Raw genomic sequence first — 27216 nt, forward strand, 5'->3', positions numbered from 1 at the left:
TGTGTGTGTGTGTGTGTGCATGTTGCAGTGTGTTTAGGTCAACTCTTGCACCCTGGAAACAAATTCCCTTGGAATGCTGACATTTTTGCAAACTTTTACAGTACCTTGTATACATGTAAGCATATCAATGTATCAATGGATTTATTGTGGAGGTGTTTGCAGTGTTTCTATATGCTTACAACAGTAGTGCTGCTGAAATTCACATTGTAAATAATTCTCACAACAAACCAAACCATGCACACTTTCTCCACTTCAAGCAGCTGACACACACACACACACACACACATGCACACACACACGCACACATTAACCTAAGTGATGTGGTATTTACCTAGACTTATATTAATTTCCTGGTGACTTACACTAACCCTAACCATCATCATTACTTAAACCTTATACCTAAACAAAACTCTAATCTCTTAAACCACAACCTTAACTACGGACCCAGAAAACACACTGGACCTCATTCACAGACAGTGCATACACACACATCTGTGCTTGAACTGTACGTACGCACATTTGACACACAAATCTGGGAATTCATCAATATGTTCTTACTTAAATTTGTTTGTACTCTGCGAACAAATTTGGAACTTCCTCAGACCTGCCAAATGATGGCAGGGCTGCAGTGCTCTACACCTTAATGCAGCGTCTTTAATGATGCTCAGTTAAAATGCCTTATTACAAAATGCAGTGCGTCCCATAAATGATATAGACTGTAGTGGCCCACCATAGTCTAATTTGTGCTGACACAGTCTCACAGTGAGCTAAACACATCTGTACACTCTCCAAAACGTTGCGTCGTTTCATGGCTGAGTTTTTAAGATATCAATGTATTTTCAAATGAGATATAGGACGAGACATTATCTTCTTTTGTGTGGATTATATTGTTAAATTACTGAATGAACTTGTAACAGGGTTCAGATCCACTCTGCTGAGACAGAGAGGAGCGACTAACATTAGGCTCTGCTGCAGTTTGCTGTCACTTCTCGTCACATTGCTCTCCTCTGCTCTCAGTGAGTCTATTCACGGCAGGAATACTACTACTTTCTTCCTCCTCACTGTTCTGTATTAAAGGCCCGGCCACTGAATGGAGGACAGAGTTGCTCCGTCAGTAAGCAGCTAAGAGACGCTGTTGTGTTAGCTGTGGTCGAGCGAGGTAGAATGAATGACGAGAGGGAGTGCTGACAGTAAGCAAGCCGGTAAATCAGATCAATAAAATGTTATTCTCTGATTGTTTCACAGTGGTTACGTTCAACAGCACAAATAAACTTCCCCACACACCTCCACTCAACCACCTAAGAATGTGGTGGCGGACGCCCTCAGCCATGAACCATTTGTGCACCCCAGTGTTCTACATCGTCTCACAATGGTGCACTCCTGGAGGAAGCAAAAGCCTTGGACCTTGACCGTGTGCAGTATGCTTTCTGGTTGTCCTGTGACCCACTCAGCCGCCGCAGCATCTTCCCTTGACTGAGGCCTCCAACAGTGCAGTAGCAGTGCCCCAACATCCATCTATCTCCTCGTGGGCAGTGTCTGCTGGTCTGGAGCATTCCTTGGAAAAAGACTGCTTGCCCACTCGTGTTTGCCTCAACTGACTCAGTCCCTTCAGCCATCTGAGCTGTCTGATTTCTGCCCTTTGCCTTGGGACAAACTGACATCAATGCAACGAGCTGATCCACGCTTGAGTTGGGTGCGTTTCTACTGGCTTGGGATAGAAAAGGATGTCAAGGAGTATGTGCAGCGCTTCCACTGTTGTAAGTCTCCTGAACCTGAGGCCAGGGCACCACTCGAGAGTGTTAAAACCTTCAGACCTCTTGAGCTGGTATGCAATGACTTTTGGTCAGCTGAGGACTCATCCAACAAGTGTCTTGATGTACTTGTTGTGACTGACCATTTCACTATGCTGGCTCAGGCCTACCTCTGTCCCAACCAGTCAGCTAAGGCTGTCACTCATCAGCTCTGGAACAATTTCTTCTGTGTCTACGGCTTCTAATGTTCACCCTTGGGAACGTGATCGAAACCCTTTCACCCCGAGCCAAGCACAAATGGCCCCAGCTCCTGCGCTGCCTCACCTTCTCCTACAATGCGACAGTGCATGAAACCACAGGCTTTGCTCCGTTTCAACTGATGTTCGGCAAGACCCCCAGGCTACCTGTGGACATGATTTTTCAGTCTGTGCTTATGGATGAGGTGGTAGATTATGATGACTATATCCAGTGTCTCAGACATGACTTGGCAGAGGCTATCAGGATCGCTCAGATTTCAACCACAAAACAACAAGAGCTAACAAAGGGGAACGAGGTCAGAGGATGCTGGCTGATCGCTGGGAGAGTCACTGATACACTACAAACACAAGAACAGGCACACCTTCAGACTCTAGAACTGTGCAACAGACCAGGAGAAAGTGGTCCACAGGAATGTTATTATGTCCGTGAACTTTCTTGTTTCAACTGAGCCTGAGGTCGTTGGCTCTTCTGTGACTGACTCCACCTGACTCCAAGCCTGCTGGCTCTGCTCTTCCAGTTGACTTGCTGCCTTCTGATGCAGGTTCTGTTATTGCATTAGAGGCGGGACAAACCCTTTCCTGTGACAAAATTCAGAAAATACGTACAAGGTATGGAAGGGTGGTTAGGCCCGCTGTAATGCTTATTGAGCCAGTTGAGACAGTTCTTGCTGGTTGTTAATGTTTTGTTTGGTGTTTGCCTTGTCTATGAGCAAAGGTATTTCTTATTCTGTTTTGTAAGACCTGGGAAGATGCTTGGAGACCTTCCTCAAGGAAACTGTCAGAGGAAAAAACAACAGGATCCAGAATTTCTATATCATCATAGACCAAAAGGTCATTCTCTACATCACTTCAACGAGGAGGTCAAACCGCCCTGATCACAGTCAGTCAGACAAGCAGCAGATTTGTTTTTAGTGCAGGCTAAAGAGCTAATAATGTTTCAAGAGCAAATATACATGTAAGGGCTATTGCGACTGTTGATATTTCTCCAACCACGTACATCTGTGCTCCCCTCCATTCTTTCAACCATTTACCAAAACAATAGCCACGTCCTGCATTGATGACATATTTTCCTGTAATGTCCTGGCTGGGGATGCATCAGGAACGCCTCAGCAAGTGGTTTGAGAAATTGGACCAAAAAGCGTCTGGGAGGTCGTTTACACTTTTAGTATTAAGTGCCGTCCACTTGTGATTGGATCACCCGAGATGCATGTTAATATCAGGTGTAAACAAGGTTTTTGATGTGTCACGTGGCGGCTGTGGCTCAGGAGGTAGAGCGGGTCGTCCACTAATCGGAAGATTGGCAGGTCGATTCCCAGCTCCTTCAATCTGCATGTCGAAGTGTTCTTGGGCAAGATACTGAACCCCAAATTACTCCCGATGGTGTGTGAGTGTGTGTGAATGGTTAACTCCTCCTAATGAGCAGGTTGGCACCCTGCATGGCAGCCCCTGCCAGCAGAGTATGAATATGTGTGTGAATGAGGGAATTTATGTAGTGTAAAATGCTAGAAGACTAGAAAAGAGCTACACAGTCGATACACTACAGTCCATTTACTAACTTGTAATGTTTCCATGACTTCCTGGGTCTAAAGCTGTGGCTTGGAGTATCAGGTTGGGATGCATTTGGTCAAAATGATTGTCAGTGTAATTGTTAGAAATAACGCTACTTATTTTCTAGCTTGTAAAGTCTCACCCATGCATTTCGATGATCATTTAAATGCATTTAGTTTTGAGAAGTAAATGGATATCTTCATGTACATGATGATGTACATCGTCCCATACTGTTATTTTGCATAACTCCACACTGAACATCTTTCAGTTCATGAATTATGCTTGTAGTGTTCCTGCCTTTTAATACCACATATTTTTGTGCAAGTTGTTGTGGTGGTAATAAAGTTAACACTTTTACAAGTGTTAACTTAACACTTTAAAGAGTGGACACTATTGACACTTAACACTTTCAGAGGTAATTTAACACAGGTGATTTGGCTATGTAGCAGCATGTTTCACAGTTAATCAGGTACCTTACCTCCTTGAGACAGCCCATGAAGTTGTTGCTAACTGGAGATCCAGGCAGGTCAGCAGTACTGGGGCTTCCACCCACGTAGAAGAAGTCATCAGATCCCAACATAGTGTAGTCTTCCTGGGTGTAACCCGTGGTGGTCAGAATCCCATCAACTGATATTGTCACCTGACAATGAGGAATGAAAAGTAAGAGTGGAGATAAAATATTTTTCTTGGATTTTAACAATAGGAGGAAGCCCACAGTGTTGTTTTGGAATTCACTCAGGTCAATGAGAATTTAACATCTCTGACCTTGTAGCTTATTTTTAACTGTGTGGATCAGCGAGGACAGATAATGAAAAACTGACAATCCATTATTTTATTTAGCTTTGATGCAAGGTAGAAGATGCCATTTGTGAGGGTCAAAGCTATTGATGGTATGAAGAGTTAGGAGAATGTCTAAATGAAGATGAACTGAATTTAACTCCAGGCATTGACACACATGTATTAATATTACTCTACATAACATAACAGAGGTAACATGCAGGAGAAAACATAAACCACTCAAACCATTAGAAAGGTGGGAAAAGAGTGAATAAGTGTTACACCACACTAAATCCAATGCAAACAGACAGGACACACAGAATGCCACTGAGCAGGACATTTGGCAATAACTTACTGTCGACAAAATATTTGATAGCATTTAACAGCATTTATTGAAAGACAGCATAGAATTGAAAGTCCCAGCAGTAGTGGTGGAAAGTAACTAAGTATATTCATTCAAATATTGTACTTATGTACAATAATGTACATAGTACCAATTATAATTCGGTTAGTTTTAAATAGATGATAAGTTTGAATGCTATCAGAGGTGAAGATAAGACAAAGAAATGGGTGAGCAGCCTTGGCTAAGGGTGAAGGATCACTTAACTAAAAGCTGTACTGAAACCACATACCTCATGTTTCAGCATCATATGTCATAGCTAGACTAGGCCAGACCATTTCTACACAAGTATCAGTTATCATTGCTAACTATGTAATCAAGTTAAGGACATTTGATTCTTCTTCATGCGCAATGCATTCCAAATAAATACTTTTGTTCCCAGTTTGCTTTGTGGACTTTTTCAAATATTGTAATCCAGTGCTATTGTACAGAATGGTTCCAAAAATGCTTGTGGTGTCAGTGGAGTTTATAATTTTATAACTATATCCCTGCAGGATGGATCACCTTGTAGTTTCAGTTGTTTAGGGAATTTAATGGGTGTAAGGTGTACTCAGTCCATGTTGGGCCATGTGCATTGTACACAGGACACAATTGTCAGAGCTCCAATGTGGATTTTTTTTTTCATTCTCTGTAGGAAGCCCCTGATAATTTTCACATTATAACATTATCACCAAAAAAATATAACAGGAAAACAAGGGGCTTGAGTCCAACAATAGAGGAGCAAAAGTCATGGGTCGTTAAAAAAGAGGAAGAGGTTAATAAGGAAATAAGAAAGTGTGAGAGGATGACCCAGGTAAAAAATGCAGGGACAAGAGAAGTTATGACAACATGATATCTGGGAAATACAAACCCCATTTTCTTATTGTTTAGAGAATGGTATTTGATGTGTATAAGTCAAAGGAGGAGGAAGGAGAAGAGTACAGAGCAAACCAAAAAAATGACAATAATGTAAAATAATGTAATATGTACCATACAATGGAGTGTGTTTACCATAGCGTATCCAATGCCTGATTGCTATGCAGAGAGGGAGGGTGGGTAAGAAACAAATTTAATGCAATGAGCAGTGGGGCAATTAAATCAAATCTAATCAAAATTAAATGAGGAAAAGTGAGGGAGTTAGTACATGTTAGTAAAAAAAAAAAAATCATACTGTGAGTCAAAATTTGTACAAAATGTTATGCCAAGGAAGAGAATAGTAAAGGATTATTTCCCAAAAAGTGTCCAATATTTCCAGTGTTTCTGACTGATCTTACAGATTCTGGATGCTACATTTGTGGTGGCGTAGGGATGTCCTGACCCAATCTAGGCATATTTTATGGCTCTGTAAATAAACCCGGTCAAATGTCTGTACAGTGCTTTACACCAGACTGGCTGTACAGTGCTTTACAACAGACTGGCTGTACAGTGCAAGCAACTTTCTGCAGTGTTTAAGTGTTGCAAATGTGAAAAATCAGTTACTGTGCCTGACCTGTGCCATATTTCTTAACTCTGACACTGTCAGATCCGTTTTCAAATCTTTCATCTCTCCGCTCCCTTTACTATTAGTAAAGATTTAACATTCATGTAAGGAAGTTTCTGTGTTAAAATGACAAACATCACGACTAGTTAATGTTAATTCAGTTAGGACACCAATGTCAAGATCTACAGTACCTATAAAAGTACCTATAAACACCCCTTGGATGTTTTCCCTTTTTATTGCTTTTATAAATTGAATCATGGTCAAAATAATTTGACATTAAAGAGTTTTTTTTTGTAAATTATTATTTTTTAAACCAAAGTGAAAACAGATTTAAATAGGTGATTGCATAAATACCCCCCGACCCCCACCCCCCTCTTCAAGTCAGTATCTAGACCATGCACCTTGGGCCACAATCACAGCACTGAGTCTGTGTGGACAGATCTCAATCAGACTTACACATCTGGACGTTGCAGTTCTACTCCATTCTTCTTTGCGAAACTGCTCAAGCTCTGTCATGTTGCAAGAGGATCAGACGTGGACAGCGTTTTTCAAGTCCAGTCACAAATTCTCTATTGGATTGAGGTCTGGCTCTGTCTCCGCTACTCGAGAACATTCACCTTGTATACCTTGTGTAGGTGTCCTCTAGGATTTAATTTTACCCTCTACTTTTACAAGCATTCAAGGGCCTGCTGCTGGGAAGCTTCCCCACAGCATGATGCTGCCACCAACATGCTTCATGGTGGGGATGGTGTGTTTGTGGTGATGTGCAGTGTTTGGTGTCTACCAAACATAGTGTCTAGTCTGATGGCTAAAAAACTCAATAATTTTGGTCTCATCAGACCAAAGAACCTTCTTCCAGTTGACCCTGGAGTCTCCCACATGTGCCTTTGGGTGAACTCTAGTTAAGATTTAATATGATTTTTCTTCAACGCCACTCTCCCATAAAGCAACAGTTGTTGTATGCAGAGTCTCTACCAACTCAGCTGCTGAAGCTTTTAACTCCTTCAGAGTAGTCGCCTCCCTCTCCTTCTTGCACAGTCACTCAGTTTGTGAGGACGGCCTGCTCTAGACAGATTTAACGTGCCAAATTCCCTCCATTTCTTAAAGGGGCTAAATGCAATTTCAATTTCACCGCTAGACGTCGCAGCTCTGGACTGCATGTAACCAAAACAAAACTGGCTCAGGGGTACACCCATAGACTGTATATAAGGGTACATTCCCCCTTTCCGCTTGCCTCCCCCTCTACCTGCCTGTTTTCAGTGAAGCACTTTCCATCCACTGATGAAACAGCTGACTGAGGATACAACATTGTGATGTCAAGTAACGAAGTTAGTACACAATACAAGCGAGAGTAACGTATCAGCAACATATTTCTAATGTAGTGTAACAGTTATTAGCTTTCTGATGCTAATGTTAGCTAACTGCTAGTAGTTGAAAATTAACAAGCTGAACATAGTAGCCAAGCTAACAACTTCACATAGATCATTTCTGTTGGATTCTATGAGCACTGCTGGCAAACAGCTGTGACATTTGGGTTTTTGTGCAATTGTAAAAATACTGACGTAAGACGTGTGTTACTAGTGTAATGTAGCCAGAGTCTGATACATCAACTGTCTCTGAGGTAGCTAATGCTAAGTTTGTTCCTTATAAAATGATAACGTTATATTATAATTGTTGCTGCTTTCTTCATAACTGATAGTTTGATTTTGATTTTGTTAAGGGCAGCAGCAGTGTTCATCTTTTACAGAGCCTGCTTCAAGAGTTGACCCTGGAAGGAGCCTTTTTGACCTGCAGCCAGGGCTGGTTTATGATGCTCTGATGATGCAGCAGGGCCATCATGATGCTCCACCATCCACAGGGGCTCAACTGCCATGCCATACCTACCTCTGACATCTGCAGCAACATGCACCCCAAATTTACAGACATCATTTAGAGATCAAAGGCAATTCAGTCCTGTTCAGTAGACTTTACACATGTTTAATTAATCACTTATAATAATTTATGTTCAGAAGTTATTATTGTTTTGCCTATTGTTCATTAATAAGCAAACAAATATTTTTGCCAACCAGCTCTCTGCCCCATCTGCCAACTTAACCACCATGGGCTCAAGAGCCTTCAGCCCATCTGCCCCCCACCGTTGGAACTCTCTCCCACCAGACATTCACACTTCCGACTCTGTCTCCACCTTTAAATCCCGCCTGAAAATGCACCTATTCAGAGTGGCATACTCAAACTAGCTATGCAATCTTCATTCTTGTTTATTTATTGTACTAATGAACTTTGTAGTCACATTCATATTTATTCTTTATCTTTGCACTAAATGTTACTTGATTTATATTGTTTGATGTACTGTTGTTGTGTTATATGTGCCTTGTAAGGTGTCCTTGAGTGCTTTGAAAGGCGCCTTTTAAATAAAATGCATTATTTTATTATTTTTTTCAAAAATTATGTGTGGATCAGCTTCATTCACGAATAACCTAATTGTGAAACACCACAAGTTTTCTGCTTTGTAGTAAACAGTACATCAACATTTCACTTGTGTATTGTGATTGAATTACACCCTCGCTGCAGTGGTTATATAGGGGGAGTGGACTAATGGTTCCGGTGGAGGAGAGGAGAAGGTGTTTCACATGCACTAATATGAACTTCCGAAATAGAGGCTCCAGAGCAACACACACAGAGGGCGTGTCACGTGACTCTCTACTCCAAATGTCAATACACCACTAGTTGTTAACATAGCAAAAATAAAATTCCTGAAAGCTAATAAAGCTGTATTTTGAATATAGCCCCTTTAAAGGTTGAATATGTACAACATTTATTAAAAGCTATATATTTTTTTAAATAATACAGCCACGGGGCATTTTGAGGGGTACAGAATGAAAGTATTGCTTTCCCATAAAAAAAAAAAAATTTGTCTGAATTAATATTTAAAATTTTATTTTTATTTTTTATTTTTTATGTGTTTTAATATTTAAAACAAGCAGAGCCGTGTTGGACTTACTAAAACCAGCGTTTTTTGCTCTCAAATGCAACTTTTCATCACAAAACTTCGAAGGTAAGACAGAATATCTGTTATTCGCTGTAAATAAGTGGTTGTTTACCTTTGTATTCTTTGGCTGCTGGTTCACTGAGTTTTTAGCGCAATAATAGTGGCACTGTTGAACTCAGCAGGTTCTTAGCTTTCATATGAGATGCTATTTGTTTGTGTACCATGAAGTATCAAAACGGTAGCAATGGAAATGTGGAGAGTGGGTTGACTTTCTGACACTATTCGGATTTTGATATTTGATCATTAATATGCTTGGTGTTTGAGTTGTGTTTGGTGTGTGTAAAAATGACGTGCTTGTAGCGGAGTTTCTCCTGTTTAATTTGATGTGTAGTATGACTGTATTGCTACATAATTAGGGGATCATCCCTATGTTCCCCGGGTCCTATGTTCCCCGCTTTGTATGTGACCGGGGAACATAGGGATGATCCCGTCTACAGTTAGCCAGTTAGCCGAGTTAGCCGCCGAGTTAGCAGATGAGTTAGCCGCCGAGCTAGCAACCGAGTTAGCCACGATCGGGGAACATAGGTACGCTCGCCAGGTTTAACTGCTACTCGCACTGGCGTTACAATGTAATGTACCTTGGTGGTTTCAAGTCAGTTACAGCGAGGGTATGTTCGCTTCCTGTTTTCAAAATAAAAGCACCAACTCTATTGTTATGGTTTTCTTAATAATAAAAGGCAACAGGTGTTTTATTTTGTGAAAATGACCGGAAGTGCGTTACTCGCTACGGCTAACTTGAGTGGCTCCGAATTCGCAGGAACAAAACTTAAGCAGATATTAGTTGGACAAATTAGCGTCACATTGTGGATCTAAAGGGCTACTTTCTAGCATGTAGATAAAGTGGTATATTTACAGAGTTAGAGCTAAAATAAAATCCGGCACCGGACCTGGCAACCCGACTGCTGGAATTACTTTTTGGTTGTTGCGACTACGATCTCGAGACATTAGATGGCGTTGTTCTGCTCATCCTACATATTCTACCTTTAATGCTGGATTTAACTGAACTTCAGGGGATGTTCAGTGACTTGGAATTATTTGTGTATCCATCACATTTATACTTTTCAATAACCTTTTCTTGGAGTTTCTTGGTGTGTTCTTTTGTCTTCATGGTGTAATTATAGCAAGAGTACTGATTTACCAGTGACTGGACCTTCCAGACACAGGTGTCTTTATACTACAATCACTTGAGACACATTCACTGCATTCAGGTGATTTTAATTAACTGACATTTCTTTGTAGAAATCTGTTTTCACTTTGACAATAAAGTTGTTTTTTGTTAAGTCTTATTTAAAAAAGGCCAGTTATATAGACCATGATTCGATTTATTAAAGCAATAAAAAGGGAAAACAGTCCGAGCAGCTTGACATAGTCTATCCCTGAACTCACAGTGAGCTCAAAACAGATACACGACATACGATGAACACACAATTAAAATGAAACATGGAGTTGAAGGTAGAACTGAATCAAAGCGAACAAGGTTTTATGGAGCATGTGACTATAAACTGAATTGCATGCCTGCCTGAACTACCACAAGGCTCCATTCTGTGAGCAACTTGATGACAAAATTAAACTTGGCTGTTTGACTGTTTTGAGTTTCTGTGTTCTTAGCAGCCTGTACTCAGCCAAAGAAGTGATGGGAGAAACTAACACTGTCTACTGAGTGGTGGTGTCTTTTTGTTTTTAAAAAAGTCTTCTGTTATGCTATACATTGAACGTCTCACATCAATTTCAGGAGCCGCATTCTCCAAATTAAACTTTTATTCACATTATCAACAATTTTAGACCAGGACTTCCTGTGTTTGAATGAATTACCTTGTACGTTGTTGTGTATATAGGCCTATATATTAATGTGCTAGATACATAATTAATGAACACTGCATCTCCTTCTGCTATGCATATATTTTTTACAATGTATACTGAGCATTTTTGGCACAAGCATTTCTTTAGAGTGGAATGACGTTTTCATTTATTTTCAGGTTGTAGCTTGAGTTTGTGAATCTTCACTGTCCTCATGATTCGATTCTACAATGCATCATGATGCATCTCGATGGATCTTAAAAACTGATTGTCAACATTAAACATATGTTAAACATACATGTCTTCAAATTAAAACAAGTAGACCAAAATAAGTCAATAGTATAGACCTAGCAAGTAACTTAGAACTGCATTCTATCAAATTTTTACCAAATTCTTTTGGTGTCAAAAGGATTTCCGTCTCAAGACAAGTCAAAGGAGAATTCACCAACTTCTCACTTGATCTCTAACCTCAGTGAACGTTTTCAAAATGTGTTTATGGTCTCAATCGCTAGTTTAAAGCCTTATTCCATGCAGTATGATGTTCATTTGTCAAATTTTGGCCTCCCTGATTTTATATTTGACGATAAAGCAGGGTATGCATTATGGCGTGGCTATGTCGTGATTGACAGGTTGACTGCCCAATGTCCTCGAGATCCAGCCCTCACAACCAATCGCAACCTCCCCGCTCCGCCCATGGCCCCGCCTCATGCCCATATAAGTAGAATCCGTGTTTTTATTTTTCCCAGCATGCACCTGAAATTTTCAAGATGGCACTACCTAGATTCGAAACTATTGGCTTCCGAGCAGCAGTCCACAAACCAATGGGTGACGTCACAGATGTTAGGTCCATTTCTTTTATACAGTCTATGGCTGAGGGCAGAGTGCAGCACTGTGTTTGTTACTATGTCTCCAGCAGTGGAGAGCAGCACCTATGCTGCACCGTTAGCTCTGGGAAAGACATCACTGTCCAGCTGCTGTGCTACCCTCAACATCAAGTTATTAACTAATTAACTAATTTAGATATTCGATTCTTGACTTTTGTGAACCTATGCAGAATTGTTCACGTCTACATCGTGATGCATTGTATAATTGAGAAATTTCAACATCCCTAGTGTGCACTGATATTAAAGCACTCAAGGCCAAAAAAAACTTGATTGGGACATCCATAGTGTGTAGGGGTGTGTACAAATAACCATTATGAATCGGAAGTCGGTTTTGATTTAAAAGATGAGAGTGCATCAATACACGGCCCGCTGGATCGATCTAAATATACCATGAACTGGCCCATGGCCAGATTACAGTATTAATCGGTATAATGTGGTTGCCAGGCTGCTGAAAGCTCTGTCTGCTCAGTGTCTAGAGCTCTCTCTCACTCTCTCTCTCTCTCTCTTTCTCTCTCTCTCTCTCTCTCTCTCTCTCTCTCATAAAACTCTTACGAGACTCACACAGAAACATTAAGAATAGTGCTCTGCTTGCAAGGGAAAGACAAACATGTCCGACAACACCAACATGATTTATAATGCACCGTCAAGTCTGAAATCCAAATTTTGGAGATTTGGATTTTACAGGGGGAACAGAAGACTAGATTAAATCTTTGTAATATGAAAGGAGTGTAAAACAGCACTACAATGACGACCATGTGAGCATCCACACTATGAACTATAGTATCCTGTAAACAGTGGTGTCAAGTATGCACTGTGCGCTCCAGTTGCATGTGCAGCTGAAGGAAATTGATTAATGTTACGGCTATATGTTGTACAGAGAAAGAAAAAGAAACCTGAAGAGTTCTGAGGTTTGTCCAAAATTGTCCACAGCAATTGTATAGTTTGCTCTGCTGGAGTAAAAAATGCTCCAGACAACCTGCAGTCAGTAATGAGACAATGTTTTGATTCTATGTATCATCACCACCAGTACCGTTCAATAAGAGAGCTTTGCAAATAACCACATTCATTTCTCATGTATTTCACCCAACCTCAGTGCCTTACCTGCCGGAGGTTGCGGGTCACTTTGACATCATGCCACGAGTTGTCATTGAACTTCCCATTGACTGGCTCAACAATGGCTTCAAAGGCTCCAGAGCCCAGATTAATCACAAGGGAGACGGCGCCATCCTTCAGCGCCAGGTTGACGTAGTCTGCTGACTTGCCAGTATGAAGGATAAGACCATTGCGCTGCCAGGTCTTGAAGGAGAGCGTGATCTCGTCGCTGCTGCTCTGGATGGGGTTCTGGGAGAGGTCGTAGCAGAAGTACTCTGAGCCACGGAAAGTGGCCACATTCTCTTCCCTTGCTGTGGAGAGAAGAAAAAGACAAGTTTGGGACAGTATATTTTCAGACATCAGACAGCATGATAAGATTAAAATGAAAGATAACATTCAACCATTATTTTAAAAGTCTGCTGTAGAAACAAAAGCTTCAGAGGTCACCAAGTGTATCGTTTTTTGGAAACGCAAAAAATGATGCCAAAGAAATTGACAATATTTCCATTTTATGAACAGTGGATCAATAAAAACCTGGCATTTTTCTCTGCATCATGGCTTCAATTAAATGTCGAAACGCAAGCTCTTCTCAAATCTTTTCACATCAAAACTCAAATCTTGAGCAAATTTAAGTTTACAGTCACTGACAGTAAGTTCTTATTTATTTTGTCTTAAGTTTTAAGTCTTTAGGCCAGCTGACTAAAAGGTTCCAGCTGTCAGCTCGAACTCTCTTGCTGTGAGGGGACAGCACATACTTTTTGGTGAATAAACATAAGCATTCATTAAATAATAATAACTGTCTTATAATTTAGAACCTGACTGACAAATATCCTGAAAATATAACCTTCAGGAATATTCAATATGTAACATAGTGGAATGTAGGAAATGGGAGAAGGGAAACTAGCCATCATCTAAAAGCATTACAGTGACAGGGCCATTCCCTGTATAAATAGCCAGCTTTGAACACAGTAGTCCGACAGAGAAAATCAAAAGCCACAGAGAAAAGCCAAGATACGGAGCGTCCTGGTGGTCCTATGCTGCAGGTCATTCCCCTCCCTCCCCCTCATTCCTGTTGGCCTCTCTGGTGGGGAAGGAACCTGAGCTGGTGCGCGAGGTTAAGAAGTTCCGGCTAGATATAGTCATCCTCACCTCGATGCAAAGCAAGGGCTCTGGAACCAGTCTTCTCGAGAGGGGTTGGACTCTCGTCCACTCTGGAGTTGCCATTGGTGAGAGGTGCTGTGAAGGGGTGGCAATACTTATTGCCCCCTGGCTTGGTGCCTGTATGTTGGAGTTTACCCCGGTAGACGAGAGGGTAGCCTCCCTCCACCTTCGGGTGGGGGGATGGATCCTGACTGTTGTTTGTGCCTATGGTCCCAACAGCAGCTCAGAGTATCCACCCTTCTTGGACTCCTTGGAGGGAGTGCTGGAAAGTGCTCCCTCTGGGGATTCCCTCGTTCTGCTGGGGGACTACAACGCTCACTTTGGCAGCGACAGTGAGACCTGGAGGGGGTTTGATTGGTAGGAACGGCCCCCCCGATCTGAACCTGAGCTGTGTTCTGTTATTGGACTTCTGTGCTTGTCACAGATTGCCGCGGCGGCAATCCCCGAACCTGCTGGTGGACACTGGCAGTGAGGGATGCTGTCAAGCTGAAGGAGTCCTATAGGGCCTTTTTGGCCTGTGGCACTCTGGAGGCAGCAGGCAGGTACTGGCAGGCCAAGCGGAGTGCAGCTACGGTGGTCGCTGAGGCAAAAACCCAGACATGGGAGGAGTTCGGTGAGGCCATGGAAAACGACTTCCGGATGGCTTCGAAGAGATTCTAGACCACCATCCGGCGTCTTAGGATGGGGAAGCAGTGCGCCGTCAACACTGTGTACGGTAGGGACAGTGCGCTGCTGACCTTGACTCGGGACGTTGTGGATCAGTGGAAAGAATACTTCGAAGACCTCCTCAATCCCACCGACACGCCTTCTGGCAAGGAAGCAGGGCCTGGGGACTCAGGATTGGGTCACTGCTTTTTGTGGATGATGTGGTCCTGTTGGCTTCATCAGACCGTGACCTCCAACTCTCACTGGATCGGTTCGCAGCTGAGTGTGAAGCCACCGGGATGAGAATCAGCACCTCCAAATCCGAGTCCATGGTCCTCAACCAGAAAAGGGTGGAGTGCACTCTCAGGGTCAGGGATGAGATCCTGCCCCAAGTGGAGGAGTTCAAGTACCTCAAGGTCTTGTTCACGAGTGAGGGAAGGATGGAGCGTGAGATTGACAGGCGGATCGGTGCAGCGTCTGCAGTAATGCGGACACTGCACAGATCGTTCCTACCCTCACCTATGGCCATGAGCTTTGGGTAGTGACCGAAAGAACAAGCGGCCGAAATGAGCTTCCTCCATAGGGTGGCTGGGCTCTCCCTTAGAGATAGGGTGAGAAGCTCAGTCATCCGGGAGGAGCTCGGAATAGACCCGCTGCTCCTCCGCGTTGAGAGGAGCCAGATGAGGTGGCTCGGGCATCCAATTAGGATGCCTCCCGGACGCCTCCCTGGTGAGGTGTTCAGGGCACGTCCCACCGGTAGGCGACCCCGGGGAAGACCCAGGACACGCTGGAGAGACTATGTCTCTCGGCTGGCCTGGGAACGCCTTGGGATCCCCCAGGAAGAGCTGGACGAAGTGGCTGGGGAGAGGGAAGTCTGGGCTTCCCTGCTTAGGCTGCTGCCCCCGCGACCTGACCCCGGATAAGTGAAGAGGACGGTAACGGTAAATTGTTAATTTTTCCAATTATATTCTGTTATTGCAACACATATGCTTCAGCATTCACATGAATAAAGTAGAAATGCATGTCCTGCATAACATTTGTGTGAATGCTGACAGCCATATAAATCACAAAGCAGGTCTTTGTGTGAGTGTGATACATTTCATGTGATAAGAACTGCTATATAATTCATAAAATAATAATAATCAAATACTACCATTACAAAACTTTTCGTGTTCAAAGTAAAGATCAGTTTACTTTCATTTATCTGCATTTTGTCTTCAACATGGCTGAAAGAACATCCCTAACTCTCTCTGTGTGTACAGCCAAGCGCCATGACAAAAACACTATAATATAGTACAGTGAACCCTCACTATAACGCGGTTCACCTTTCGCGGCTTCGCTGTTTCGCGGATTTTTTTAGTGCAGTTTTTTATGCTTTTTTTTTTTTTTTTTTTTTTACAGTGCATTGTGTTCTGCATCCTGATTGAATAAGGGACTGTAGACCAATGTCAACAGTCTCCGTGCCTCGTCTCTGTACAGCTCGCCAAATTTACGTTTGCAATTTTCTCCATGACAAAACCCACAATGTCGACGAGGGTGGCATGTCTGTTTATAAGAATCTTCTTGCCCAGAAGAAAAAAGAGCGCTAACAACTACCAATAACTATGTTCTTCTCTCGGAAAAAGACTCCTGCACCACAGCCTTCAGTAGAAAAAGACGCTACAGCGGAGCGGAGTCAGGACGTGGAACTGTGAAATACGCGTCAGTCACAATGTGTCCAACCTCGTATTGATTATTAGGGCCCAAGCACTACAGTGCGAAGGCCCTATTGTATCTGTAAAGATTATTAGGGCCCAAGCACTACAGTGCGAAGGCCCTATTGTAATCGTACCGATTATTAGGGCCCAAGCACTACAGTGCGAAGGCCCTATTGTAATCGTGCCGATTATTATTATTAGGGCCCAAGCACTACAGTGCGAAGGCCCTATTGTAATCGTACCGATTATTAGGGGGCCAAGCCCGAGGGGACGAGGAAACGCGTATGCAAGCAGACGCGTTTCCTAGTACCAGCGGTGCTAGGAACCCTATTGTTTTTGTGTTGATTTTTATTATTATTATTATTATTATACTTTATTTTTATTTTTCCGTTGATAAAACTGGTGCTGCAGGCTACACCGTGCAAGGGAGGGCGGTGCAATTTGGAGGGTTGGTCCAGACCCCTGCACGTACCTCAGGCGCAAAAAACTACATATGTCCGCCTGCAGGGGGCGCTATAAGTAAGGACAACGTGTTTTGGCCTATAACTCTCACACCGTATGTGGCACATTCAAAAACCTTATATCCCTAGATTCCCTGAATAGAGCTGAATCACTTTGCCATTGGCCACGCCCACTTCCGCCTAGAAAATTTTTGCGCAAAATCGCAAAAACTGGAAAACCTACTTTTTCGAACTCCTCCTTGGGGTTTTGTCCGATCTGCGTGAAACTTGGCACGTACACTGCCCAGCGCAACCTGATCTTAAGTTATTAAAAGAATTTTGCTCGGCCAAGGTAGGCGCAAATTATTAACAAATTAATTTCTGTAGCTAGCTATGAAAATGCTAAGTGTTGGATATCTCGGTCCAACTAAATGCTATTAACACCAAATGTCAGATCCTTGGTTGGCATGTGACTGTGAGGGTATGAGCCAAGTTTTGTGAATGTTGACCACTAGGGGGCGCTACAAATCTAGGACATTTATATCTCTTGAACGGCTTCACGGATTTCTACCAAATTCGGTAGGTATGATGCAGACCCATTCCTGAGGCCATATATTGAAGGTGGTCATGACTGGTCAATGTGGGCGTGGCTTATAAGTACATAAACAACAAGCATTTATTTTAGCTGAACTCTTATGATGAGGGTTGTGAAATTTATAGGGTACATATAGAATAGGACACAGATCTTCCATAACAAAAATAGCACATCTCCACCACTAGGTGGCGCTATAACGGATACAAACGCGTTTTTGCCTGTAACTTTCACATTTTAAATGACACATTCATATACATCATATCCATGTATTCCCTGAATAGAGCTGGATTTTCTGACATAGGCCCCGCCCACTTCTGCTGCAGATTTCCTTTGCTAAGTCACTGCATATGCAAAACCAACTTTTTTGAACTCCTCCTACAGTTTAAGAGCTATATGCATGAAACTTTGCACATATAATCTCCAGATGAGTCTGGTGAGAACTTATCAAAAGAATTTTGGCACTCCAAAAAATGCTCTACTTGTAGCCAAACAATCTTTTTTGCTTGCTAAAAAAAACACATTGTTTCATATTTTGGTCAAAGTAAATGCTTTTAACTTCAAACTTAAGTCACTTGTTCGGGAAGTCATCCAGAAGCTCTGTGCCAAATATGGTGCAAATCAATCAACAGGGGGCGTTATAAACCCACAAATATCAAGTTTCCCAAAAGATGATCGCATTCACACATAATTTGGTGAGCATGATGAGACATCACTCCAGAGGCCAGCTGCAAAATTATGTAACAATCGGTGAAAGTGGGCGGGACTTATTACGACAAATCCAAATCGCCACACATTCGGCCTTTCGCACTTCCCATTACAGTGAATACTGAGGCTCAGACATTGGTCTATGTCCTGACGCACGCCCAGAGCCCCGTCGTCCTTGTTGGCAATATTGTGTGGGCTTCGCGGGGCGAGTCGTGTGGGGGGCGAATCACGCGGGGGACGAGTCGCACGGGACGGCTTGGCCCCCGTTGATAACTGTTCGGTACGAACAGTTCTAGTTATTATTATCGTTCTGCCTAAACAAACGCGTTTTTGCCCCCCTAAACGTGCCCAAAAAGTCACCAAAATGTGCAATCATGTTCGGCCCGGCGAAAAATTTGATATTTTAAGGTCCGCCAAAATGGCGGTGGCAAAATGGCTCTGTAGCGCCCCCTAGAAAATTTAAAAAAGCGAGCCCCACCCCTGAGATTGTCCTAGACAAACGAAATTCGGTACACATATGTATCGTGTCAAGACACACAAAAAAGTCTCTTGGACCCATACCCTCACTCCTACAGGAAGTCGGCCATTTTGTATCGAATCTGCGTTTTTGCCGCGATTTCGGCGATTTCCACGCATCGCATTTGAGCGAACTCGTCCTAGGGATTTAATCCGACCGACTTCAAATTCACTCAGAAACATCTTGAGACATTGGAGATGAAAAGTTATCAAAAACTTTCTGATTAGGGATCCGGTTTGGCCGTGGCGGCGCCGACAATTTCCTTCACCATTCGATCCTTCGCCATGAAATTTCAAACCCTCATAACTTGACTCCACATGGTCTCAGCTTTTCCAAATTCAATATGCTTGTTCAGCGTCCTGGTCTGACCACATGTACAGTCTCATATTTAGTGACAGTCATAGCGCCACCTACTGGCAACAGGAAGTCACTTGCTTCAGTCTTTCACTGATTACTCCCATAATCTTAAGTATTTATACCTGAAATTAACTCAGCTGAGACATAAGACCTTGGTGATGCTACATTCTGCAACTCATGACCCATCATCAAATACCGTTGCCATGACAACACATTCAACGCCATGAAAATACGATTACAGTTTTTAGGGGCAAAGGATGCGTCCACGGTAATGAAACTCAACACACACGTCTGGAGTGGGTTCATTCAACATCCTATATACTTCAATGGGATGGGTGTGACTAAACGGCTCAATAGCGCCCCCTTGAATATTTCAAAATTGAACCTCAGCCTTCCCGATTGACATAGAAGAATGAAATTCGGTAGGTTTATGTATCATCTCCAGACGCACAAAAACGCCATTTGGACCCATACCCTAAGTCCAACAGGAAGTCGGCCATCTTAGGAAAAATGCTATATTTTGGTTAATTTTTTTGTCATTTCCAGGCATCATATTTGAACAAACTAATCCTACAGTTTTCATCCCATCCACTTCAAATTCGCACAGAGTCATCTTGAGACATTGGAGATGAAAAGTTATCAAAAGCTTTTTCGCCCGTCATTCCTGGTTGCCGTGGTGACGTGGCGAATTTCGATGCCTCGCCATGAAATTTAAAACCCTCATAACTTGACTCCACATGGTCTGAGCTTTTCCAAATCCACCAAAGCAAGCCAGACTTGCCCAAAAATTTCATATTTTATGGTTTTTGTAAATGGGCGTGGCAAAATGGCTCTGTAGCGCCCCCTTGAGAAATGAAAAACATCCATCCCCTCGCCACAGATTGACATAGAGAAACGAAACTTGGTACACATGTTCATCATGTCAAGACGCACAAAAAAGTCTGGGGTGCCCATGACGTCACTCCAACAGGAAGTCGGCCATTTTGAATCAAAGTATTGATTTTAATGCCGATTGTGGCATCATATTTGAACGAACTAGTCCTAGAGATTTCATCCCATCCACTTCAAATTCACACAGAGTCATCTTGAGACATTGGAGATGAAAAGCTATCAAAAGCTTTTTTGTCCGTCATTCCTGGTTGCCGTGGTGACGTGGCGTTTTTCGATGTCTCGCCATGAAATTTCAAACCCTCATAACTTGACTCCATATGGTCTGAGCTTTTCCAAATTTCATAAGCTTTTTCAGCGTCCTGGTCTGAACACATGTACAGTCTCATATTTAGTGACAGTCATAGCGCCACCTACTGGCAAGAGGAAGTCACTTGCTTCATTCTTTCACTAATTACTCCCATAATCTTAAGTATTTACACCTGAAATTGACTCAGCTGAGACGTAACGCCTGTCATCAAAATCTTTTTGATGACTTCTTCCTGTTAAGCGTGGCTGTGTAAACAATTTCGATGCTTCGCCATAAAGCAGGAAGTCCTTATAACTCCTACAGACATTGTCCCACCTACACCAAATTGATCACACATGTAGAGGGTCCCGCCCTGAACACATCTATGCATCAATACTGCTTCATATACACAGCGCCACCTACTGGACACAGGAAGTCAGCCTCATATGACAAACATTATCCAATTTATATAAAATTTACAGGATGTGTTGTCCACATCACACACTGCAACATGACATATAATTGGTGGGTGATCTCTAGCGCCGCCTAGTGGACACATGCAATGTGACTTAGCCCCATCACACAACATTCATTACAAGCCCGGGTGCCAAGACGTCTACGTGCCCGCTGTGTCTGCCGTGTGACTGCAGCAGGCTCCGACATGCGCGTACGGGGCGGTGCGTGGGGGGGCTTGGGCCCGATCATCGCTGCTTGCAGCTTTAATTAGGGCCCGAGCGCTGACCAGCGCGAAGCCCTATTGTTTTTGCCATGATTATTATTCTTTTTTTTCTTCTCTCCCAACAACGGCCTTTTTGCCCCCCTGAACGTGCTTTAAAAGTCACCAAAGTTTGCACGCAAGCCAGACCTGGCGAAAATTTTGATATTTTATGGTTTCCACAAACGGGCGTGGCAAAATGGCTCTATAGCGCCCCCTGCAAAATCTATAAAATCGAGCCCCTCGAGACAGATTGACATAGAGAAACGAAATTCGGTACACATGTTCATCATGCCAAGATGCACCAAAAAGTCTCTTGGACACATACCCTAACACCAACAGGAAGTCGGCCATTTTGAATCAAAATATTGATTTTAATGCAAATTGTGGCATCATATTTGAACGCACTACTCCAAGAGTTTTCTTCCCATCCACTTCAAATTCACACAGAGTCATCTTGAGACATTGGAGATGAAAAGTTATTAAAAGCTTTTTCGTCCGTCATTCCTAGTTGCCGTGGTGACGCGGCGAATTTCGATGCTTCGCCATGAAATTTCAAACCCTCATAACTTGACTCCACATAGTCTGAGCTTTACCAAATTTAATATGCTTGTTCAGTGTCCTGGTCTGAACACATGTACAGTCTCATATTTAGTGACAGTCATAGCGCCACCTACTGGCAACAGGAAGTCACTTGCTTCATTTTTTCACTAATTACTCCCATAATCTTAAGTATTTACACCTGAAATTGACTCAGCCAAGACATAACACCAGTTATCAAAATCTTTTTTATGACTTCTTCCTGTTGGGCGTGGCTGTGCGGACAATTTCAATGCTTCGCCATGAGGCAGGAAGTCCTTATAACTCCTACAGACATTGTCCTGTCTACACCAAATTCATCACGCATGTAGAGGGTCCCGCCCTGAACACATCTATGCATCAATACTGTGTCAAATACACAGCGCCACCTACTGGACACAGGAAGTAAGCCTCATATGACAAACATTATCCGATTTATATGAAATTTACAGGATGTGTTCTCCACATCATACACTGCAACATGACATATAATTGGTGGGTGATCTCTAGCGCCACCTAGTGGACACATGCAATGTGACGTAGCCCCATCACACAACATTCATTACAAGCCCAGGTGCCAAGACGTCTACGTGCCCACTGTGTCTGCCGTGTGACTGCAGCACGCACCGACATGCGAGTACGGGGCGGTGCATGGGGGCGCGAGGGCCCGTTCATCACTGCTTGCAGTTTTAATTATTATTATTTTTTTTCTCTCCCGATGACGGCCTTTTTGCCCCCCTGAACGTGCTTTAAAAGTCACCAAAGTTTGCACGCAAGCCAGACCCGGCGAAAATTTTGATATTTTATGGTTTGCACAAATGGGCGTGGCAAAATGGCTCTCTAGCGCCCCCTACAAAATCAATAAAAGCGAGCCCCTCGTGACAGATTGACATAGAGAAACGAAACTTGGTGCACATGTTCAAAATGTCAAGACGCACCAAAATGTCTCTTGGACACATACCCTAACACCAACAGGAAGTCGGCCATTTTGAATCAAAATATTGATTTTAATGCTGAATCTGGCATCATATTTGAGCGAACTAGTCCTAGAGATTTCATCCCATCCACTTCAAATTCACACAGAGTCATCTTGAGACATTGGAGATGAAAATTTATCAAAAGCTTTTTCCCCCGTCATTCCTGGTTGCCATGGTGACGCGGCGAATTTCGATGCTTCGCCATGAAATTTCAAACCCTCATAACTTGACTCCACATGGTCTGAGCTTTTCCAAATTTAATATGCTTGTTCAGCGTCCTGGACTGAACACATGTACAGTCTCATATTTAGTGACAGTCATAGCGCCACCTACTGGCAACAGGAAGTCACTTGCTTCAGTCGTTCACAGATTACTCCCATAATCTTCATCCCATCCACTTCAAATTCACACAGGATCATCTTGACACATTGGAGATGAAAAGATATCAAAAGCTTTTTCCCTCGTCATTCCTGGTTGCCGTGGTGAAGTGGCGAATTTCGATCCTTCGCCATGAAAATTCAAACCCTCATAACTTGACTCCACATGGTCTGAGCTTTTCCAAATTTAATATGCTTGTACAGTGTCCCCGTCTGCACACATGTACAGTCTCATATTTAGTGACAGTCATAGCGCCCCCTACTGGCAACAGGAAGTCACTTGCTTCATTCTTTCACTAATTACTCCCATAATATTAAGTATTTCCACCTGAAATTAACTCAGCTGAGACATAAGACCTTGGTGATGCTACATTCTGCAACTCGTGACCCATCATCAAATACTGTTGCCATGACAACGCATTCAACGCCATGAAATACGATTACACTTTTCAGGGGCAAAGGATGCCTCCACGGTAACGAAACTCAACACACATGTCTGGAGTGGGGTCATTTAACATCCTATATACTTCAATGGGATGGCTGTGACTAAATGGCTCAATAGCGCCCCCTTGAATATTTCAAAATTGAACATCAGACTTCCCGATTGACATAGAAGAATGCAATTCGGTAGGTTTATGTATCATCTCCAGACGCACAAAAACGTCATTTGGACCCATACCCTAAGTCCAACAGGAAGTCGGCCATCTTGGGAAAAATGCTCAATTTTGGTGAGTGTTTTGGTCATTTCCACGCCTCATATTTGAACGAACTACTCCTAGAGATTTCATCCCATCCACTTCAAATTCACACAGAGTCAGCTTGAGACATTGGAGATGACAAGTTATCAAAAGCTTTTTTATGACTTCTTCCTGTTGGGCGTGGCTGTGCAGACAATTTCGATGCTTCGCCATGAAGCAGGAAGTCCTTATAACTCCTACAGACATTGTCCCGTCTACACCAAATTGATCACACATGTAGAGGGTCCCGCCCTGAACACATCTATGCATCAATACTGTGTCAAATACACAGCGCCACCTACTGGACACAGGCAGTCAGCCTCACATGACAAACATTATCCTATTTACATGAAATTTATAGGATGTGTTCTCCACATCACACACTGCAACATGACATATAATTGGTGGGTGATCTCTAGCGCCACCTAGTGGACACATGCAATGTGACTTAGCCCCATCACACAACATTCATTACAAGCCCGGGTGCCAAGACGTCTACGTACCCGCTGTGTCTGCATGTGACTGCAGCATGCACCGGCATGCGCGTACAAGGCGGTGCATGGGGGCGCGAGGGCCCGTTCATCACTGCTTGCAGTTTTAATTATTATTATTATTATCGTTCTGCCTAAACGACGGCCTTTTTGCCCCCCTGAACGTGCTTGAAAAGTCACCAAATTGTGCAATCATGTTCGGCCCGGCGAAAAATTTGATATTTTATGGTTTGCATAAATCGGCGTTGCAAAATGGCTCTGTAGCGCCCCCTAGAAAATTTAAAAAAGCGAGCCCCACCCCTGAGATTGTCCTAGACAAACGAAATTCGCTACACATATGTATCGTGGAAAGACGTACAAAAAAGTCTCTTGGACCCATACCCTCACTCCTACAGGAAGTCGGCCATTTTGTATCGAATACGCATCGCATTTGAGCAAACTCCTCCTAGAGATTTAATCCGACCGACTTCAAATTCACTCAGAACCATCTTGAGACATTGGAGATGAAAACTTATCAAGAACTTTCTGATTAGGGATCCGGTTTGGCCGTGGCGGCGCCGACAATTTCCTTCACCATTCGATCCTTCGCCATGAAATTTCAAACCCTCATAACTTGACTCCACATGGTCTCAGCTTTTCCAAATTTCATATGCTTGTTCAGTGTCCTGGTCTGAACACATGTACAGTCTCATATTTAGTGACAGTCATAGCGCCACCTACTGGCAACAGGAAGTCACTTGCTTCAGTCTTTCACTGATTACTCCCATAATCTTAAGTATTTATACCTGAAATTAACTCAGCTGAGACATAAGACCTTGGTGATGCTACATTCTGCAACTCATGACCCATCATCAAATACCGTTGCCATGACAACACATTCAACGCCATGATAATACGATTACAGTTTTTAGGGGCAAAGGATGCCTCCACGGTAATGAAACTCAACACACACGTCTGGAGTGGGTTCATTCAACATCCTATATACTTCAATGGGATGGGCGTGACTAAACGGCTCAATAGCGCCCCCTTCAATATTTCAAAATTGAACCTCAGCCTTCCCGATTAGAGATTCCATCCCATCCACTTCAAATTCACACACAATCATCTTGAGACATTGGAGATGACAACTTATCAAAAGCTTTTTGATGACTTCTTCCTGTTGGGCGTGGCTGTGCGAACAATTTCGATGCTTCGCCATAAAGCAGGAAGTCGCTATAACTCCTACAGACATTGTCCCACCTACATGAAATTGATCACACATGTAGAGGGTCCCGCCCTGAACACATCTATGCATCAATACTGCTTCATATACACAGCGCCACCTACTGGACACAGGAAGTCAGCCTCATATGACAAACATTATCCGATTTACATGAAATTTACAGGATGTGTTCTCCACATCACACACTGCAACATGACATATAATTGGTGGGTGATCTCTAGCGCCACCTAGTGGACACATGCAATGTGACTTAGCCCCATCACACAACGTTGATTACGAGCCCGGGTGCCAAGACATCTATGTGCCCGCTGTTTCTGCCGTGTGACTGCAGCACGCACCGACATGCGCGTACGGGGCGGTGCGTGGGGGGGCTTGGGCCCGATCATCGCTGCTTGCAGCTTTAATTATTAGGGCCCAAGCACTATACAGTGCGAAGGCCCTATTGTAATCGTCAAGATTATTATTATCGTTCCTATAAAGTAAACGCGTTTTTGACAGCCTAAACGTGCCCCAAAAGTCACCAAAATTTGCACGTACATCAGACCCGGCGAAAAATTTGATATTTTAAGGTCCGCCAAAATGGCCGTCGCAAAATGGCTCAATAGCGCCCCCTATTGAATATAAAAATATGAGAGATTGACGTACATGAACGAAACTTGGTATATATATGTATCATGTCCAGACGCACCAAAAAGTCTGTGGGGCCCATGACGTCACTCCAACAGGAAGTCGGCCATTTTGAAAAATATGTGCGATTTTGGCGTTTTCCACACCTCGTACTTTAACGAACTTGTCCTAGGGATTTAATCTGACCGACTTCAAATTCACTCAGAAACATCTTGAGACATTGGAGATGAAAAGTTATCAAAAACTTTCTGATTAGGGATCCGGTTCGTCCGTGGCGGCGCCGACAATTTCCTTCGCCATTCGATCCTTCGCCATTAAACAGGAAGTCCTTATAACTCCTACAGACATCGTTCGATCTACACCAAATTAATCACGCATGTAGAGGGTCCCGCCCTGAACACATATATGCATCAATACTGTGTCAGCTCCATAGCGCCACCTACTGGATACAAAAGTGCCCTGTTGAAAATTGAAAAAAAATTGAGCCCCTCAAGTCAGATTGACATAGACAAACGAAATTTGGTACACTTATGTATCTTGTACAGACGCACCAAAAAGTCTCTTGGACCCATGACGTCACTCCAACAGGAAGTCGGCCATTTTGAAAAATATGTGCGATTTTGGCGTTTTCCACGCCATGTACTTTAACGAACTTGTCCTAGGAATTTAATCCGATTGACTTCAAATTCACTCAGAAACATCTTGAGACATTGGAGATGAGAAGTTATCAAAAACTTTCTGATTAGGGATTTGGTTTCTTCGTGGCGATGTGAGGAATTTTGATGTTTCGCCATTAAACAGGAACAGCTGGCCAAATGGGGGTACTGCACCCCGTAGAAGATTAAGGAAATTGAGCCCCTCCCTCCAGATTGACGTAGATGAACAAAATTTGGTACACTGATGTATCATCTAAACACGCACAAAAAAGTCTACGGGGCCCATGACGTCACTCCAACAGGAAGTCGGCCATTTTGAAAAATATGTGCGATTTTGGCGTTTTCCACGCATTGTACTTTAACGAACTTGTCCTAGGGATTTAATCCGACCGACTTCAAATTCACTCAGAAACATCTTGAGACATTGGAGATGAAAAGTTATCAAAAACTTTCTGATTAGGGATCCGGTTTGGCCGTGGCGGCGCCGACAATTTCCTTCGCCATTCGATCCTTCGCCATTAAACAGG

The 27216-nt window shown here is 43.0% G+C and overlaps 1 protein-coding gene across 5 annotated transcripts in view; it reads right to left on the reverse strand.

The window, feature by feature from the left end:
• The window catches only part of nrxn3a (neurexin 3a), a 285289-nt gene that overhangs the window by 141804 nt on the left and 116269 nt on the right, over positions 1-27216 (reverse strand). For 2 of the 5 annotated variants that reach the window (XM_053336304.1, XM_053336306.1), the window contains 3 exons: positions 13024-13325; positions 5703-5747; positions 4035-4196 (listed from right to left, as the gene is read on the reverse strand). In XM_053336304.1, the coding sequence (XP_053192279.1) occupies positions 4035-4196; positions 5703-5747; positions 13024-13325 (509 nt within the window). The remainder of the gene's footprint in view (positions 1-4034; positions 4197-5702; positions 5748-13023; positions 13326-27216) is intronic. The other 3 variants (XM_053336307.1, XM_053336302.1, XM_053336305.1) reach the window with 2 other exon arrangements.

Source organism: Scomber japonicus, chromosome 16 (genome assembly GCF_027409825.1).
Source record: "Scomber japonicus isolate fScoJap1 chromosome 16, fScoJap1.pri, whole genome shotgun sequence".
In the NCBI taxonomy this organism is placed as follows: domain Eukaryota; kingdom Metazoa; phylum Chordata; class Actinopteri; order Scombriformes; family Scombridae; genus Scomber; species Scomber japonicus.